The sequence below is a fragment of the Pteropus alecto genome, unplaced genomic scaffold, assembly GCF_000325575.1.
Source record: "Pteropus alecto unplaced genomic scaffold, ASM32557v1 scaffold413, whole genome shotgun sequence".
NCBI lineage: Eukaryota > Metazoa > Chordata > Mammalia > Chiroptera > Pteropodidae > Pteropus > Pteropus alecto.
In genome coordinates this window covers 899,251-918,640 of record NW_006434120.1, presented here as the reverse complement: position 1 = coordinate 918,640, position 19,390 = coordinate 899,251, and the positions used below count along the sequence as shown (strand labels likewise).

The 19,390-nt window shown below is 34.5% G+C and overlaps 1 protein-coding gene and 1 pseudogene across 1 annotated transcript in view; both read left to right on the top strand.

Moving 5' to 3' along the window:
* Positions 1-15,472, top strand: part of MRPS31 (mitochondrial ribosomal protein S31) — a 41,996-nt gene extending 26,524 nt beyond the window's left edge. The window contains exons 6-7 of the mRNA XM_006908997.3: positions 5,263-5,406; positions 15,164-15,472. Of these exons, the coding sequence (XP_006909059.1) occupies positions 5,263-5,406; positions 15,164-15,393 (374 nt within the window). The 3' untranslated portion in view covers positions 15,394-15,472. The remainder of the gene's footprint in view (positions 1-5,262; positions 5,407-15,163) is intronic.
* Positions 15,473-16,580: 1,108 nt separating this feature from the next.
* On the top strand, positions 16,581-16,696 carry LOC112477493 (annotated as a pseudogene).
* The last annotated feature ends 2,694 nt before the right edge of the window (positions 16,697-19,390 follow it).

Here is a 19,390-nt window from a genome sequence, read left to right as displayed (position 1 = left end):
TCTTCCTGAACTAGCCTTGGAAGAGTGTATATTTCTAGGAATTTATACATTGTTTCTAGGTTGTCCAATTTGTTCATATATAATAGTTCATAGTATTTCCTTATAATCCTTAGTATTTCCATGATGTCGGTTATCACTTCTCTTTCATTTCTGATTTTATTTATTTGGACCCTCTCTTTTTTTCCTTTTTGATTAGTATGGCTAACGGTTTATCAATTTTGTTTATCTTTTCAAAGAACGAGCTCTTGGTTTCATTGATATTTTCTATTGTTTTTACAGACTCTATTTCATCATTTATGCTCTGATTTTTGTTATTCCCTTCCTTCTCGCTTTGGGTGTTGTTATTCTTTTACTAGGTCTTTAGGTGTAAGGTTAGATTGAGATTTTTCTTGTTTCTTGAGGTAGGCCTGTATTGCTATGAATTTCCCTCTTAGAATTTCTTTGGCTATGTCCCATAGATTTGGGGTCATTTTGTTTTTATTTTCATTTGTCTCAGTCTCTTGATTTCTTCCTTGACCTCATTGTTTAGTAGCATGTTATTTAGCCTCCCTCTGTTTGTCTATTTTCCAGTTTTTTTCTTGTAGTTGATTTCTCGTTTCATACCATTGTGATTAGAGAAAACAGTTGATATGATTTCAGTCTTCTTAAATTTATTGAGACTTGTTTTGTGTCCTAACGTGTGGTCTATCCTAGCAAATGTTCTATGTGCACTTGAGAAGATGTATATTGTGCTGCTTTGGGGTGAAATGCTCTGAAAATATCTATTAAATCCATCTAGTCTAGTGTGCCTTTTAGGCCCATTGTTTCCTTGTTAATTCTTTGCCTGGAAGATCTGTCCATTGGAGTCAATGGAATGTTAAAGTCTCTGACTATGAGTGTATTACTGTTGATCTCTCCTTTTATGTTAGTCAATAAAAATTGCTTTATGTATGTAGGTGCTCCTATGTTGGATGCATGTATGTTTACTAGGGTTATGTCTTATTGATTTCTCGATCCCTTTATCATTATGTAATGCCCTTCTTTGTCTCTTATTCTAGCCTTTGTTTTAAAGTCTATTTTATCTGATACAAGTATCGCTACCGTGGCTTTTTTTTCATTTCCATTTGCATGAAATATCTTTTTCCATCCCTTTACTTTCAGTCTGTGAGTGTCATTTGATCTGAAGTGGGTCACTTGTAGACAGCATATGTATGGGTCTTGTTTTCTTATCCATTCGGCTACCCTCTGTCTTTTGATTGGAGCATTTACTCCATTTACACTTAAAGTGATTAGTGATAGGTACCTAGTTACTGCCATTTTATTATTTGCATTTGTTATTTCTTTTTTATTTTTTACCTTTTCTTTTTTTTACAGAGATCCCTTTAATATTTCTTGTAATACTAGCTTGGTAGTGATGAATTCCTTAAGCTTTCCCTGTCTGGGAAGCTCTTTATCTCACCTTCCATTTTAATCGAAAGCCTTGGTGGGTATAGTATTCATGGTTGTAGATTCTTGTTTTTCATAACTTTAAATATTTCTTGCCAGTCCTTTCTGGCCTGCAAAGTTTCTATTAAAAAATCAGCAGACATTCTTAGGAGGGTACCCTTGTAAGTAACTAGCCGCCTTTCTCTTGCTGCTTTTAAGATCCTCTCTTTGTCTTTGACCTTTGGCATTTTAATTATGTTGTGTCTTGGTGTGGGTCTGTTTAAAGTCCTCTTGTTTGGGACTCTTTGTGCTTCCTGAACTTGTATGTCTAGTTCCTTTGCCATGTTAGGGAAGTTTTCTGTCATTATTTCTTCAAATGAATTCTCAATCCTTAGCTCTCTCTCTTCTCCTTTAGATAGTCCTATGACCGTATATTGTTACGCTTCATGTTGTCCCAGAGGTCTCTTAAACTATCCTTTTTTTTTTTTTTTTTCATTCGTTTTTCTTTTCGTTGTTCTGATTGGGTGTATTCTGCTACATTGTCTTCCAGTTTGCTGATTCGATCTTCTGCTTTGTCTAATCTACTGTTAAATCCTTCTAGTGTATTCTTTATTTCAGTTATTGTATTCTTCATTTCTGTCTGGTTCTTTTTTAGGGTTTCTGTGTCCTTTTTTATGTTTATCTCTGTTGAGGTTCTCATTGTGCTCATCTATTCTCCTCCTAAGTTTGTTGAGTATCCTTATAATTATTATTTTGAATTCTGTCTCTGGTAGGTTGCTTGTCTCCATTTCATTTAGCTTGTTTTCTGGAGTTTTCTCCTGTTTCATTTGTGGCATGTTTCTTTCTTTTCTCATTTTATTGGCCTCTCTGTGTTCATTTCTATATGTCAGGAACATTTGTTTTGTTTCTCTGAGCCTCGGCCAGATGGCCTAATGTGGAAGGTGTTCTGTGTGGCCCAGTGACACACTCTCCCTGATCCCCTATGCTGGGGGTTCTGGACATGATCTCTGTGTGGGTTGTATGTGATCTTCTGTTGTCACCAAGCCTTTATTGCTGTTAGTACATCAGTGGATGGGATTCGCTCAGGCTGACTAATTGTGGGAATTGGCTCCACCCACAGGATGAGAGTTGCTGTATGGGAGCTGACCCCACTGAATGGGATGTGCCCTAGCAGGCTTGTGTACTTGTTGCAACCACCCTTTGTGTGTACCGCTAATGGGCTAGCCAGGTGTTGCTCTGTTGTGGTCTGGTGCCAGCCTCTGGATGCGTTGGTGTTGTGGCCCCTTTGGAGGGGCTCCCCCATAGGCCAAGGCCAGCCGCTGCTTTTGCTTGCTAAGGGCTGCCGGGTGGGAGCTCAAAGCAGTCCACAGATGGTTGTTGTCTATACTGGATCTATAGGTGAGTGGAAGAGACAACTCTAGGCAGCAGTCCCGTTATCCCCCTTCCCTGACCTTGGGCAGTTTAGCAGGGGACCAGTGCTCCTCCAGGTCTGACACTGCCTGTCAGTTACTCGTAAATCTCTGAAACTGGAAGAGCCTCTGGGTGATATGTGTGTTGTGTGGTGCCGGGAACCCGGGGGTCTCCTGGACCTATTGAGCAAATTTCTCCCAGCCACTGCAGTGTCAGTTTACATGCCAGCACTGTCTCTGTGGCTCCCTGTACAAGTTTCCAATCATAGCAAGGTCGGCTACTGCCCACCGTGGGCTTGAATGTGCCACCCGAGGGCAGGGGCGGCTGCCGGTCAACGTGCGGCAGGCACTTTGTGTATTGGATGAGGTAGGAACTCAAGGAATCAAGGGCTGTCAAGCCAGTAGCTTCAATTTTCTGCAGTTTCTGTGTCTGCACAGTGGGCTACAGGCACTTTGTGGCTTGGATGAACTGGGATGTCAGGGAGACAAGGGCCATCATCAGGTCAATATAGCTCAGTTTTGCTGCATCTTCTGTCTCTGGGTGTTCCTGCTGTAGTCACAGATCACAGTGAGACCAGCTGTCGTCTGGGGCAGTCTCACAGAACCCTGCACTCCCCAGAGCCAATATTGCAACTCTTACAAGCAGCAGAGGTCTGCCTGCAACAGATTTCTGTTCAGTGCCCGCCCTGTGCTTGCCAAAGTTTGTTGCCTGAATGGATTGGGGTGGGGAACAGGGAGGTGGCTGTTCACTGTCAATGGGCCACCTGGGGCAATTTGTGGATAGGTTGAGGCAGGGTCTCAGGAAGATGCTGGCAGTCAGATTAATACAGCCTCCGTGTTGCTGCTATTTTGGTAACCTTTTGAGCATTCCCACAGAAGTCCCAGATCACGGCAAGACCAGCTTCTGTCTGGGACTGGCTCACACATCTCTGAGATCCACCCAAGTTCACATGGGTAGCAGTGATCTGCCTGAAACTATCTCAGAAATGCGTGCTTACAATACTGGCTGCCAGCTGTGAATGCTTGGCCCTGAATCAGCACCGGGCGTGGCAGCCATCCAGCAATGAAACCCCGGGGGCACTCTGCAGGTAGGGTAAGGCAGGCTGATCTCCTCAGGCCAGTGCGTCCTAATGGCCCTGTGGGAGGGGTCTGCACTGTCAAGCTGGCTGGGTCTGTAGATTGCTCAGTAGGAGGGCAGGACTAAGGCACATGGTGCCTACCTGTCTAGCTCTCGTTCTGGTGCCAGGTAATAGAGACTTTCTCAGTATGAATCCAGCTGGAGCCTCTGACCCACCACAGGTCCCTGGTGAGTGTCCGCAGGTCAGAAAGCCTGTTTGCGGGTCCTTCAGAGGGGTGTCTAGGATTTCAGTCTCCCTTCACTCAGAGGGCTTGAATCCCCTCTGGCTTTTACAGTCAGAATTATTGGAATCTCCTCTTCCTGGGCTGGGGAGCCCCCAAATGAGGCCAGAACCCCCCTCTCCTTCAGGGGAGCCTCTGCGGCCTCTCTCTCCCTCACAGTGACCCTCCACTACCCACGGGTGCAGGTCCAGCTCAATTCACGACTTTGTCCCTCCTACCGTCTTTGATGTGGCTCCTTCTTTATATTATCAGACTTATGTGTTACAATCAGCTGGACTTCAAGTGATTCTTCATCTTGATTATTTTATAATTTGGTTGTAATTTCATTGTGGACCTGGGAGGAGGCAAACCCTGCCTTAACCAAGTCTGTCATCTGCTGGTTCAAGTATATTCTTTTTAAGAAACTATTTTCCGAAGTGGTTGTACCATTTTACATTTCTACCAGCAGTTTCTGGTGGGACTATGACTCATTCTTGAAAGATGTCTTAAATTTCCAAAACAAGTGGTTGAAACGTGATATGATGGTGGTTATAAGCTAATATTATATCACCTTATGGAGTTGGTTTGTAAGGATTAAATGAACTAATGTGCAAAAAGCATTTAGCACAAAGTGCTCAGTATCCATTAGTAGTGTTATTATCATTATTATTCTAATCATGCTATTTTTTCTTTGGTCTTTATTAGTAGTATGTTAGTGACTTATCTTGACAGACTAAAAATAAAGTCTAGACAGGCTGGACTTTTAAAAGATCAAAGTCACAGGTTATATAAAAATATTCACATTCATAAAAATGTCCTTAAACAAAATACATATTTTTTCCTTTCCAGTAGTGGAGGCAGTGAGACTTTAGGGGTTGTTTACCTAGCATTGTAGTAAAAGTTAAGGCTTGCAGTTATTGTAGTTGTCGTCATTATATATCATTTTTGTTTCAGTTTTAGCTTTCAGAGAATGACCTTTCAGTATATACTATTTAATTATGAGCTTCAAGGTCTGAAAATGTATTACCAACTCAAAGTTGATTATAACATTCTTAAAAAGAAAAATAATTGACACTGACTTGTGCTTATTTGAAATGTTTTTACTATACAGAAACAGCACCTTCTCTTTGGGATGTGGAATTTGCTAAGCAGTTAGCAGCCGTAAATGAACAGCCCTTTCAGAATGGTTTTGAAGAGATGATCCAGTGGACAAAAGAAGGGAAACTGTGGGAGTTCCCAGTTAACAATGAAGCAGGTAAGTCCTAACCTCAGAGGTTTATAAAATTCAGTGATTGAGATTAAATGTGGCATATGTTCAGTTACAGAGTCTAGATACTTACCTGAATTTCTGAACTTTGTGTAAACATCTTTGTCATTTCCTAAAAGAAATCTGAGTGGTTTTTTTTTTTTTTTAATGTTAGAATTTCACTTAATTCTAGATGTTTGCTAAGGAAAATGAAGAAAAATTATATAGCAGAAATGCATTATGAATTTCTATGACATAAAAGTGCAAATGGTGCCAGTTTTTTAGTTGTTAAGTAGAAAATTACCTGGCAAATCTTCTAATATACTGAATACTGGATATGAGACTATACTTCAGTTTTGGGGAACATTATAACTCTTAAGATTTTATGCTAGTATCTTTTATTTATAAAACTGTTGCCTTAATGAGTTGTAAGGTTCCTTGTACTCAAAGCCACTCAAATCAAAAATGTTAGGAGGCTTCGAAACTCTTTGGAACTCTTTAGTTTCATACCTAGATTTTTTGAATTGGTAATAAATTATTATCTACTTTCCTAGAGATTTTTCTGGAGTTGTTACTTTTTCCTCAATCAAAAGGAAAACAATATTGCTGTGCCATTTATTTTTATGGCACCCATGTGGTCATCAGCTAAACATTTTTATTGAATTTTATAGGTGCATTTTCCATTAGAACAGATTTGTTTACTTTTTTGGTAAGATGAGCTAGAAGTTGCAAATACCTCAATAAGTCTTGAGAAATCGTCCATACTTTAACCTTTGTAGTATTATGCTATCACTATAATATTTTAATTTTTGATAACCTTTCATTTGTTTGGATTAATAAGTAGAATGGAAGCTTAAATATCAGAAATATTTAGTCTTGTTTTCATAAAATATAACTTTGTATAGGAAAACTTTAGAGACTAACAAATCCTTTAACAAATTCGTAATATTTTGTGTATTTGTATGGTATATGCAGTAATATAGTATGCTGTTTCATCTATTACACAACATATATATTTCTTAAAATTTTATGGTTTTTATACTCTGTAAGATTTAAAAACAAAAACAAAAAAACAGGGACTTTTTAGTTGTACAAACCTGAGTATAAATCCCATTTCTGTCAATTATAAGCCATTTGCCTTTGAGGAAATTATTTACTCTCTTGAGCCTCAGTTTCCTCATCTGTAAAATTAAAGATACCTCATTGGAAGAATATAAGAAATAAGGTAATGTTCCTGAGTTATTCAGCGTAGTTTTTGGCATGTAATACATATGAATAAATGTTAGTTCCTTTCCTCTCCTATATGATCATAGAATTTTAAATGTCATAAAAAACTAGTAAAATACAATGTGAATTTAAGGGAAGATTTCATTATTTAATGATACTTGAATGTTCCAAGTCTTTATGGTTAAACACATAGTTTTAAAACCCAGTATTGACGTAGAATGACATGTGACTTTATTTAGGAGAGACAATGAAATGTAGTGGTTAGGGGTTCAAGTCCCGGGTAGATTATTGACTTAATCTCTCTAAGCCAGGGGGCATCTATAAAATGATAGGAATAATAAATGGAATTACTTTATGGGATTCTTCTGAGAAACAAGCGAGATGTATATACAAGTAAAGCATCATCATCATCATCATCATCCCAGTTTCTACAAGTGTTGTAAAGGGATTTGCTGCTGTAATTGTTTTCTGTTCTATACTGTAATATTTTAAAATCTTAAAATATTAGCAAAGATATTATGTATTTTCTAGGAACCACCAAATAGGGTAATAGGAAAGCCTGAATTGGTGGTACGTTGTCATCAACAGTGAAACACTTAAGTTCGTCAAAATCTCAAGTGCCCTAACTCCAAAGAATTTATCTTAAATTTGACCTGGGTTTTGAGATAGTTTAATTTCTAAAAGGGGTACAGCATTTTTTTTGGTCAGATTGTAGAGATAAATGTGACAAATATCCATATACATTATACATGTTATTGATGCTTCAGGGTCTGAAAGGGAGGTATCATTTCCAGCTCCTTAAGGCAATTGTTATCTGAATGAAAAACAGGAAAGGAACTGTAGAAACTTTCCCACTTTGCTCACTCCTCTCAATACAACTTAGGAACTTCTGAATACTCGGAGAGACTGGCATTAGAACTTGGAGCCTCAACAGTTCAGTAGCATTCTTTTATATTTCTTAAATTTTAAGATTAATAAAATGTCATGCTCTCTCTACCAATAATTAGCTTATGAAGATTTACTTTGGTGCTTTTGGGGAAAGATGTTTTATTTTTAGGGACTCGCTATGTCAGTTTTGGAACATAGTATGAAAATGACAGAACAATGTGTCCTATTTTACAATTTACTTCCCAGTGTTGTGTTTTTCTATTATATAAAAAATTTGGTTTGTTGTTTTGCCACTTAAAATGTATAAATTATTTTTCCAATTCAAAGTAGGTTTTTTTCAGTGTTTGTTTTAAGAACTGGTTTGTTCTTTCTGTTGTGTTTTGCCAGCATGGAGATTTATAAGAGCTGTTAGGTAGAATTGTTCCCACTTAGATTTTGCAGTATTTGTTATATGTTGGATCAATAGTAAAATAATTTTCATTTTAGCTTTGACTTTGACTTTAATCACATTTTTGCCGTTACCTAGTTAACAGAGCTTTGTTCTTGAATATCCATTACATATATATATATTATGGATATATATATATATATATATCATTATATATATATATAATGATATATATATGTCACCAAATTAAGGATATTTTGGAAATGCTCTCCAAGAGTAATTCTCATTTACACGCTTCAGTGGGCAAAAAGGCTAAGTCATGAATGTTAATCACATTTTTGTTTTTATTATTCAGTTGGTTTAAACTTTTTTACTTCTGGGGTGCTGTCTTTTGCTAGGGTATCTAAAAAACATGTGTTGTAATATGAGCTAGCAAGAATAGTTAGGAAGTTCAAAATTACCATAAAACTCTAAAGAGTGCTCTCTTGTTATGGGGGAGGGTATAGCATAAAGAAAATGAGGGCAGCCATAAAGATTATTAGGTATGTGTTTTCTGAAACAATCTGTTGGTTGTTTTAGATGAGATGATGGCCTATGAACAAGAGCCTCAAAGTTCTGACAGGAAAAGAAATAATAGTTTTGACAATAAATAGAAGTGAAAACAATTGAGAGTGAAAGTGACTGAATTCACGTCAGTGGTATAATATGTGAAAATAATTGGTCATTCAATTGGACAAAGAAGGTGTGGTACAATGGAATATTACTCAGCCATAAAAAAGAATCAAATCTTAACCATTTGCAACAACATCGATGGATCTAGAGAGTATTATACTAAGTGAACTAAGTCAGACAAAAACAAATACCTGATGACTTCACTTATACGTGGCATATAAAGAACAGATGAACAAACAAAACAGAGACAGATTCATAGATACAGAGAACAAACTGATGGTTGCCAGATGGGTTGGGGGCTGGGTGAAAAAGATAAAGGGATTAAGAAGTACAAATTGGTAGTTACAACATAGTCACAGGGATGTAAAGTACAGCATAGGGAATACAGTCAATAATATTGTAATAACTATGTATGATGCCATTGGGTACTAGACTTATTGGAGGGATCACTTTGTAAGTTATATGAATGTCTAACCACTATGCTGTACACCTGAAACTAATATTGAATGTCAACTGTAATCGAAAAATAAAAATTAAAAAATGCAAATAATTGGTCATTAGTATCAACTGGATTTTACTCATTATTTGTTGCACCATATTTTTAGGTGTATTCAGTAATATTTAATTGCATTCAGTAATATTTAAAGTAGAATGAGACAGAATTAACTTGTCACCTTAGCTGATTGCATACCATATGGGATTTCCTTCCTGTGTGTTTCTCTTGTTTATTAAAAAGGTATTTTAAATTTCATAAACATATGAAAGTTTACTTGCAAAAAAGTCAAATAATATGAAAGAATAGGGAGTATACCTCTCAGTTCTCTTCCCTTTTCTTGAAACAAGCATTGTCAGTAGTTTGATATGTGTCCTCACAGTCCACTTTAAATGGCAGTTACATATTTATTTGTTTTGTTTTGACCTACATGGGACTATACATATATTTTCCAGCATTTTTTTTTTTGCTTAGCACCATGTCTTGAAAACATTTCCGTGTCACAACATAGAGATCAATTTTAATTGTTTTAATAGTTTTATAAAATAGAACTATATTATATTTATTTAATACTTCTATAGTATGTCATTGTATGCAATGTAAATATTTTACCCTTCTGTTGATAGATGGAGTTGTAGTAAATCCTTTTATATATGTCCTTCCGTACATGTTTGAGTACTTTTAATTCCTAGAAGGGTCAAATAATAGGTATATTTTAAATTGCAATAAATATTGATACATTCTCTTCTAAACAGCCCATTGATCTTCCAACCAACTATATGAAAATTCTATTTCTACACACTTTACCTAATGTCGAATATTAACCTTTGAAATGTTCAAGGCCAAAAGTGGCATCATTGGTATTTTTATTTCCAGTCCCCTGATTGCTAACCAGATTGTGCATCTTTTTGTGTATTGGCTATTTTGTATTTGTTCTGTGACTTACATCTTCATATCCTTTGAAGTTTTCTTTTGGGTTGTTTTATCAGTTTGTAGGAACTTGATACATTGTAGACTCAATCCTTCATCTCTTATAGTTGGAAATATTGTCTCCCAATTTATCTCTTTCTTTTTAAATTAATTTGATTTTTATATCATAGTAATTTTGTAGTTTAATATAAAGCTATAATATAAAGCAATTCTTTTTATCACCTGTACTCAAAGCCAACCTCTTTCAATCTTTTTGCTCTATTTTATTATTTACATTTCTAAATTATATGCTTAATACTTCTATCCACTTTAGATATTATCTAATGTGTATGTCTTTTCCTCATCCTCTCAATATAGATACATCATAATTTTTGTTAGATCTTTGTTAATTATATTAGTATGACTATAGTATTTATAAGTTTCAGAATGATAATCTTTAGTAAGGGATATTATTTGTTTAAAATCATGGCTCTAGGCACCATTGGGTCCTTTAATCTGGGAACTTTATTTTTCGGTTGTGGAGAAATTTTCTTTTATTATTTGATAATAAAAGCCTTCCTAGTCTCTCTCTCTCTCTGCTCTCTCTCTCTTCGTGTTTTATGCTCTGGGAACATTCCTCAACTTTATCTTACAACCTTTCTCTTAGGATTTGTTTCTCCTATCATATTTTTAACCTTTAAACCCTCCTCTTTAAAAATTGTTATTCTTGGTATTAGATTTTTTTCCCTGCTACTCAAATTTTTTTGTTTTCTCAAAGTTTCTTTTTGTTTCAGAGTTTACATTGTTTAACACTAGCTGATGTTTCATTGAGTCTCCATATGTGATGGTTCATCAGAATAGAATTTTTTTTGGTGTACAGTTCAAGTTCCAGATCAGTAAGCAGCTGTGCTGTGCAGTTATTCAAGGATCCAAGTTTCTTCCATTTTACTATCTTTTCTCCCATAGGGTGTTTTCCTCATGTGTGTGATTAAAGATGAGTCACTGGAACGTTGTGCTCAGGCTTATGAGAAGGGGAAAAAAGGGAATAGTGTAAGCAATTCCACTATCTTAAAGGTTCTGTCCTGATAATGTCACACATCATTTCTGTTCATATTCCACTGGTGAAAATTTAATTATGTGGCTACGCCTAACCCAAAGGGAAGCTGGAAAATGTAATGTTGCTGAACATGCACAGACAGGTTTTTACTTCTTATACTATGATAAAAGGGGAAAATGGATTTTGACAGGTGGGTATCAGTTTCTGCCGAGGTGTTTGTCACTTATATTAGAGACTTTCCTAAAATGTCTGCTGTTCTTTGGATGTTTGTTCATCCAAACATAAAAAGCTGTTTTTGAATTTGTGTGCATGGGTGGGACTTGTAAACTGTTGGGCTTCGTTTCAGAGGAATTTGGAAGGAGCCAGTTTGGGGACCATGACAACCCAATATTTATTGTTCTTTTCATTGACTCCAGTGAGACAGTTTCCACCTGCCTGACTTGAGGCTTTAGGCCTTGGCTGTGCTCTGAGAACTGTGGAGGAAAGGCTTTGTGGGTAAGGTGGTCTCACCATTTAGAATACAGGCTTTCACTTAATTTCCCTCTTACCAATTCAGTGACGTTTCTTTTTTCATTTTAATTTCTCCAAAAAGTAAACTGTCTATCTTTGGGAATGCATGGTGTAGTCATCTAGAGGTACATATGGAAGATGGGATATGAGAGATCTAACTATTCCCTAAACCAGTTTTAATTAATGCTGGTTTTTTTGTTCCTCATCTCCACTCCTAATTTCACTGGTATAGTAGTCCCCCACATCTGTGGAGGATGTGTTCCAAGACCTCCAGCAGATGCTTGAAACTACAGATTGTACTGAACCCTGTATAGACTATATTTTTTCCTATACATATATACCTATGATAAAGTTTAATTTATAAATTAGGCACAGTAAGAGGTTAACAATAACTAATAATTAAATAGAACAGTTACAGCAGTATACTGTAATAAAAGTTAATATGATTATTATCTCTGAAAAAATCTTATTGTATGTACTCACCATTCTGGTGATGTGAGATGATACAATGCCTATGTGATGAGATGAAGTGTGAGGTAAGAATTTTTATCAAAATGAGTATTGGATCATCTGATTTTCTTCTTTTACCTGTTAACGTGGTGTATTATATTGATTTTCAAATACTGAACCAGCCTTTCACAGCTTAAATAAATCCCACTTGATATTTGTGTATTAGTCTTTTTATACACTGTTAGATTTATTTGCTAATTTCTAAAAAGGTTTTTTGCCTCTAATTCATGAGAGATACCGGTTCGTATTGTGCATGCATACGTGCGCCCTCCCTCTCTCCCTCTCTCCCCACCCCCATGTCTTTATTATTGATAACCAGGTAATTATTACTGGTTTCATAAAATGAGTTAGGAAGTATCCTTTTTGTGGAAGTTATTGTGTAAAATTGGTGTTAAATTTTCTTTAAATGTTTGATAAAATTCTCAAGTGAGGTGATCGAGGCCTAGGGATTTCTTTTTGAGAGCTTTTAAATTACACATCCTATTTCTTTAATAGCTATAAGACTGTTGTCTATTTTGTTTGAGTTTTGGTAGTTATATTGGATTTTTTTAAATTGTCCGCTTTTTCAAGTTGAATTTGTAAGTGTACAGTTATTGGTGGTATTCCTTTACTATCCCTTTACTGATTTCAAGATGTATAATGACAACCCTTTTTTCATTCCTAATATTGGTGGTTGGTGCTTTCTCTCCTTTTTTCTTTATCAGATTGCTAGAGATTTATCAATTTTACTGATTTTTTTAAGAACCAGGTATTGGTTTCATTGATTTTTCTCTGTTTTCCTATTCTCCATTTTATTGATTCCTGATATTATCTTTATTATTTCCTTCCTTTTGCTTGCTTTGGGATTATTTTGTTCTTTTACTAGGTTCTTGAGGTGAGAGCTTAGATTATTTGAGACTTTTCCTCTTTTGTATGCATTTAGTGCTGTATATTTCCTGACCAGCAGTGTTTTAGCTGTGTCCTACAAATTTTGCTTTGTTGTGTTTTCATTTTCATTCACTTCTATTTGTTTTTGAAATTTTCTTTTTAGATTTTCTCTGACCTATTAATTTTTTATAACCATATTAATTTCCAACTGTTTGAAGATTTTCTGTGATTTCCTGTTGTCTTTCTGTTAATGACTTCTAGTTTGATTCCATTATGATCCGAGAACATACTGTGTATTAGTTCAGTTATTTTAAATGTGTTGAAATTTGTGACCCAGGGTATGGTTTAGCTAGGTGGATGTTTCATGGTTGCTTGAAAAGAATTTCTATTCTGCCGTAGTTTGGTAGAGTGTTCTATAGACATCTGTTTGATCCTATTAGTTGTTCAGTTCTTCTGTATCTTTGCTAATTTTTTACCTGGTAATTCTCTCAATTGCTGACAGTGGGATATCGAAATACCTATTTATAATTGTTGATTTTTCTATTTCTTTATTTCTATCAGTTTTTCTTTCATTTATTCAGGAAGTCTATTGTTTGGTGCATACGTAATTCAGATGCTATGTCTTCTTCGTGGATTTATCTTTTTATTATGTAATGTTCCTTTTTCTTCCTAGTAATTTTCTTTGCCCTGAAGTTTGCTTTATCTGATATTCATATAGCCACTAATGCTTTCTTTTTTAAAGAAAATTAATATTAGTGCCTTTTCAGTCCGGAACCATCATCTTCCAGTAATTCACCAAAATTACCAACAAAGGGAAGGAGAAGAGGCACCCACTATATGTTCTCTAGGCCTTTTAGAAAACATGGAGCTGTTCCTTTGGCCACAAACATGCTAATCTACAAGAAAGGTGATATTATAAACATCAAGAGAATGGGCACTGTTCAAAAAGGAATGCCTCACAAGCGCTACCATGGCAAAACCCGAAGGGTCTACAGTGTTACCCAGCACGCGGTTGGCATTGTTGTAAACAAACAAGTTAAGGGCAAGATTCTTGCTAAAAAAGTCACGCACATATTGAACATATTAAGCACTCTAAGAGCCGATATCGCTTCCTGAAATGTGTGAAGGAAAATGATCAAAAAAGAAGGAAGCTAAAGAGAAAGGTACCTGGGTTCAACTGAAGTGCCAGCCCACTCCACCCAGAGAAGCACATTTTATGAGAACTAATGGAAAAGGAACCTGAGCTGCTGGAGCCCATTCCCTATGAATTTATGGCATAAGTTTAAAAAAATAATAAAAGACCTCTAATTGAGTAAGTCCCTTCCCCCAAAGAAATATTTAAAGAAAACCTAATTCTTTGGGTGATGTCTTTACTATTCAGATTTAGTGTTTTTTCTTGCTGAAAGATGAGAGGTGGTTTACTGTGCAACAAAGAGTATAGTTCATTGGTTAGCAAACTGCATTTGTTGAATTACAGTTAAGCTCAGAGAAAGTTAATCACTCATAATTGCATCATAAACAGCTGTATTTTAAGGATTAGGAACTCACCTTTGAAGCCTGCTACTTAAAAATAGATTATTTAAAGTAAAAAAAAAATAGTATTAACAAGATATATCTTTCTCCATTCTTTTACTTTCGACCGATGTATGTTGTGTTTGAAGTGAGTTTCTTATAGATTGCATATAGTTGAATCATGTTTTTCTATCACTCTGCCAATCTTCTTTTCTAGACCATTTACATTTAATTATTGATGTGTTAGGACTTAAGTGTCCCATTTTATTATTTGTTTTATGTTCATTTTCTATGTTTGTCATTCCTCTGTCTTGGCTTCCCGTGGGCTGCTTGAACATATTTTAGAATTCCATCTTATGTTATTTACATATTTTTTTTAGTATAGCTTATATAGTTTCTTTAGTGGTTGCTTTAGATATTAAAATATTTATGAGCAGTAATTGCTGCTGCACTTTGAACATTAGTATAATAAGCATTGTAAAAGCTTTATAAGCTTTGCATCTATTTAATCTTTACAAAATCCCCAAGAAGGTGTTGTTTTAATCATTTTATGCCCGAGGAAACTGATGCTCAGAGAAATTAATTTGCCCAGTCACACAGTTATTAAATAGGTGGGCAAATCTAAGTCTGACTTTAAAGTTTATGCCTTTAACTATAATACTATATTATCTCATTAATATTAATTTTGTGATGTAGGTTTTAAATTGTAAATGTATTTTGTCTTATTTCCTAGGTTTTGATGATGATGGTTCAGAATTTCATGAACATATATTTCTGGATAAATACCTGGAAGATTTTCCCAAACAAGGACCAATTCGCCACTTCATGGAGCTGGTGACCTGTGGCCTTTCCAAAAACCCATATCTGAGTGTTAAACAGAAATTGGAACACATTGAATGGTTTAGAAATTATTTCAATGAAAAACAGGACATTCTAAAAGAAAGTGGCATACAGTTCAATTGAAGTCCATAGAAAATTTTATTTCAAGCTGTTAGAGATTGGTATTATAACTAAATAAAATAATTTTCCTATATCGTATTAATTATTGCATCTTATTTGAATGATATGTCAGATTATTTAAAAATATTTAATGGTAACTGAAAAATATCCTTGCATGAAATGATCAGCATTCATAGATTCAACTAGTAATTCTTTTAAAAAAGAATATCTTTGAATTAGTAATGTTTAAAACAACTTTCTCTAACCTTTTTTTCATTCAATGACCATACTTCATTGAAATACAATTAGTCATGTATATGATGACATCAGAGGGCTATACCAGTTGAGATGATTTATAGACGGATTTATATGCATATATATCTTTCTATATTTACATATGTGCACATTTATGTTTTTATTTATTTCACATTAAATTAACTATCCTTGCCTAAGTCTACATTACTGTAAAGAAGTACCCTTATAGAAATAAAGGGCTTATTCTAATTTCTTCTTGGCGTTAGGTCTTACTGCCAAAGTTAGAAGTATTTATTTTCTATTATGGTGTTTGGCATTGTGATTCAGATTCACTCAAATGATTGAGAATTCCAAAAAAAAAAACCCTCAAAAGCAAGAATTTAGTTTACAGTTGCTCCAGGCTACTAGTGCTTCAGGCCCCTGACACAAGCAAACAAAACCCCATCAGAAACCCAGGCTTCCTGTTATAAAACACATAAGGAAACAAAGCACTATGAAGCACACCAGCAGAAGTAACAGACAACAGACTAAAACTTGTAAAGCCTTTAAATATTGGGCTTATCATATTCAGAATATAAAATATGTGTAACTTTGAATGAAATACACAGCAGAAGACTGTAGAAGTGTTCAAACGGATTTGAAGAAAAAATTTGGTGAAGGAGTTTAACAACAGATTAGACACCGGAAAATAGATTCGGAGAAATTTCTCACGTGCAGCAGAGAGAAGCAAAAAACAAAAGTATGGAAGAAGGGTAAAAATTAGTGTAAAAGTAATATTTGTACAATCAGATTTTCACAAGAAGAGGAAAGAAATGGGTCAGAAGCTATCTTTGGATAGTTAATAGGTGAGAATTTTTAATTTATGAAAGAACGTGGTTCCATAGTGTAGCATTAAGCGCGTCTGCTTTACACGCAGAAGGTCTTGAGTTCACGCCCCAGTGGAGCCATAGTGCATGGTCTATGGCCATACCACCCTGAACAAGCCCGATGTCTGATCTCTGAAGCTAAGCAGGGTCAGGCCTGGTTAGTACTTGGATGGGAGACCACCTAGGAAGACCAAGTACTGTAGGCATAAATAATAAAATAATAATAAAATAAAAATTTATGAAAGACAGCAATTCACAGTTAAATTGTTATCTCTTGGTCATATATAGAAACTGCCCAATGGCAGCAGAATACATTCTTTTCAGGTACACTGGAACACTTAAAATTTTATATTTTAATTTGGGTATTTCATTTATAGTTATCAATATATTTGGATTTATTTCAGTACCTTTTTTTGTGTACCCTTACTATTCTTTCTTGCCTTTGTTTTGGTTATTTTTTCTCATGCCATACTAGTGGGAGAGAGGGACAAAATACAAAATAACTTTCAAAGATAAGGGCTAAATTTGTCAGATAAAAAAACAGTTGGCTACCAGTAGTAGATCATTAATAAACTACTAAAGATGTACATCAGGCAAAAGAGAAATCATCTCAAATTTGAGGTCTTAAATACAAGAAATAGCAAAGGAAGTGATGTATATGTAAGTTAATTCTAAATAATCATGGGATTGATTAAAATATGTGAAAATAATAGGACATGTCAGGATGGATTTTTTAAAAAATATCAAGTGATAGGCTGTTTTCCAAAGGCACAACTAAAATGAGACTACCAAAAGGTTGAAAGTAAAAGGGAAAAAATATATCTAACAAATGTTAAAAGAAATCAGAAAAAAGCCTGAAAGATATTATTAAAGATAAAAGATAACAAAAAAAAACTATCTGGAATCTAAAACAACTCTAAACTGGTATGCACCAAGTAACATGGATTCAAAATATATAAGGCAATAATTGACATATAAAAAAATAGACAATACCATTATGGTGAGATATTTTAACATAATTGATGAGTTAAACAAACAGATCAGAAGCTTTGATATAGCTAATTAACAATTTGACCTAATAGACATTTTTAGATCATTTCATCAAAATAGCTTTAAATGTATTCCTTTCAAGCATGCACATTTATAAAAATTGATCACAAAATTGGCCAAAAAGCACAAATTTGAACAAATTTCAGCAGAACACAGAGCATGTTCTCTGATTACACTGCAATGAAGTTAGAGACTAAACTGAAAGCTAACAAGAAAGACCCCATATGTTCAGAAATTAACACTTTTTATTCAAAGAAAAAAAATCTTCAGAACTAGACACTATGAATCAAAACATAGGTTGCAGCTAACATAATTAGAGGAAAATAATGTTAAAAAAGACAGGCTGTTATTTAACGAGGTAAGCTCACTATCTTAAGATATTAGAAAAAGAATGAGAATAAGGAAATAAGAGAACTAAGACAAAAGCAGAAATTAATGAAATAAAAATAATACAGTAGAAAGGATCCACAAAGTCAAACACTGGTTCTTTAAATAACTAATAAACTCTAATCCCTTGTCAAGAAAAAAAATTTTTAATAGAGAAAAAAACCTTAGTATAAAAAATGGAGATAACTATAAATGTCACAAAGATTAAAGATTTTTTTAAAGAGGTTATTATGAACAACTTCATGTCAACAAATGTGAAAACATGAAATGAGCAGATTCCTCAAAATTATGCTATTAAAATCAGTGAAAGAAAAAGAATAATAAAAGTGGATTTCTATTTTTAAAATCTTCCCAGAAAGAAAGCAACAAGCCCATACCATTTCTGAGTGTTCTAAACGTTCAGAAAACAAATAATTCTAATCTTATACAAATTGTTCCAAAGCATGGAAAAAGGGAATAAACTCCAACTCAATTTCAAGAGACTAGAATAATAAAGGTTAATCTCAATCATGAAGATGCATTTGAAAAACCAAAAACAAAATAGCAAAGTAAATCCAGCAATGAATAGGGGAAAAATATCACCTCAAAGGATGCAGACAAAAAAGTTTGATAAAATTCAATGGTCATTTATAATTTTAAAAAATACTAGTAAACTTGGAATAGAATTTCTTTAATATCATTTACCAAAAATCTACAGCAAACATTCTTTATGATGAATCTAACCATTTCGTTTAAGTTGATAACAGTTTATTCTCAGCATTATACTGGGATCCTAGCCGGTGCAATATAGCAAGAAAAAAATATAAAAGCTGTTGGGATTGAAAATTCACCCTAAGGTAATCTCCAATGAATCACATTCTCTCTCTGAGTGTGGGCAGAACCTAAGACTTGCTTCTAGTAAACAGAGTATACCAAAGGTGGGTTGCAGTCATTCCTTCCATTGGTCTATGTTCTGGGCAAAAGTGATGGAATTAGTCTTGTGATTACATTATGTTATCAGCAACAAACAAAATATAATTTATAAGATCATTTATAGCAGCATCAAAAAATGTAAATGAATAAAATCTTATGAAAGATATATAAGAATTTTATGAAAACATTTTTAAATTTTGATGAAACAGTAATAAAATAAATAGATGAATAAGAAGATCATTGGTAAGACTCAATACCATAAAGATATTAATTCTTTTCAAATTTGCCTACGGCTTTAATGCAATTTCATTCAAAATGCCACAAGTTTTTTTTTTTAATGGAACTTTGCAAATTTATGATAAAATCATAGAGGAAAGCAAGGAACCCAAGAAGAGCCAAAATACTCTTGAAAAAGAAGACAAGGTGAGGTGAGGAAGTTGCTTTAACTCGTAAGCTATCAAGACTTATTACAATTAGACAACAGGATATTGTACACAGATAATGAAATAGACTGATGGAACAGAATAGAGAACAGAAATAGACACATTAGT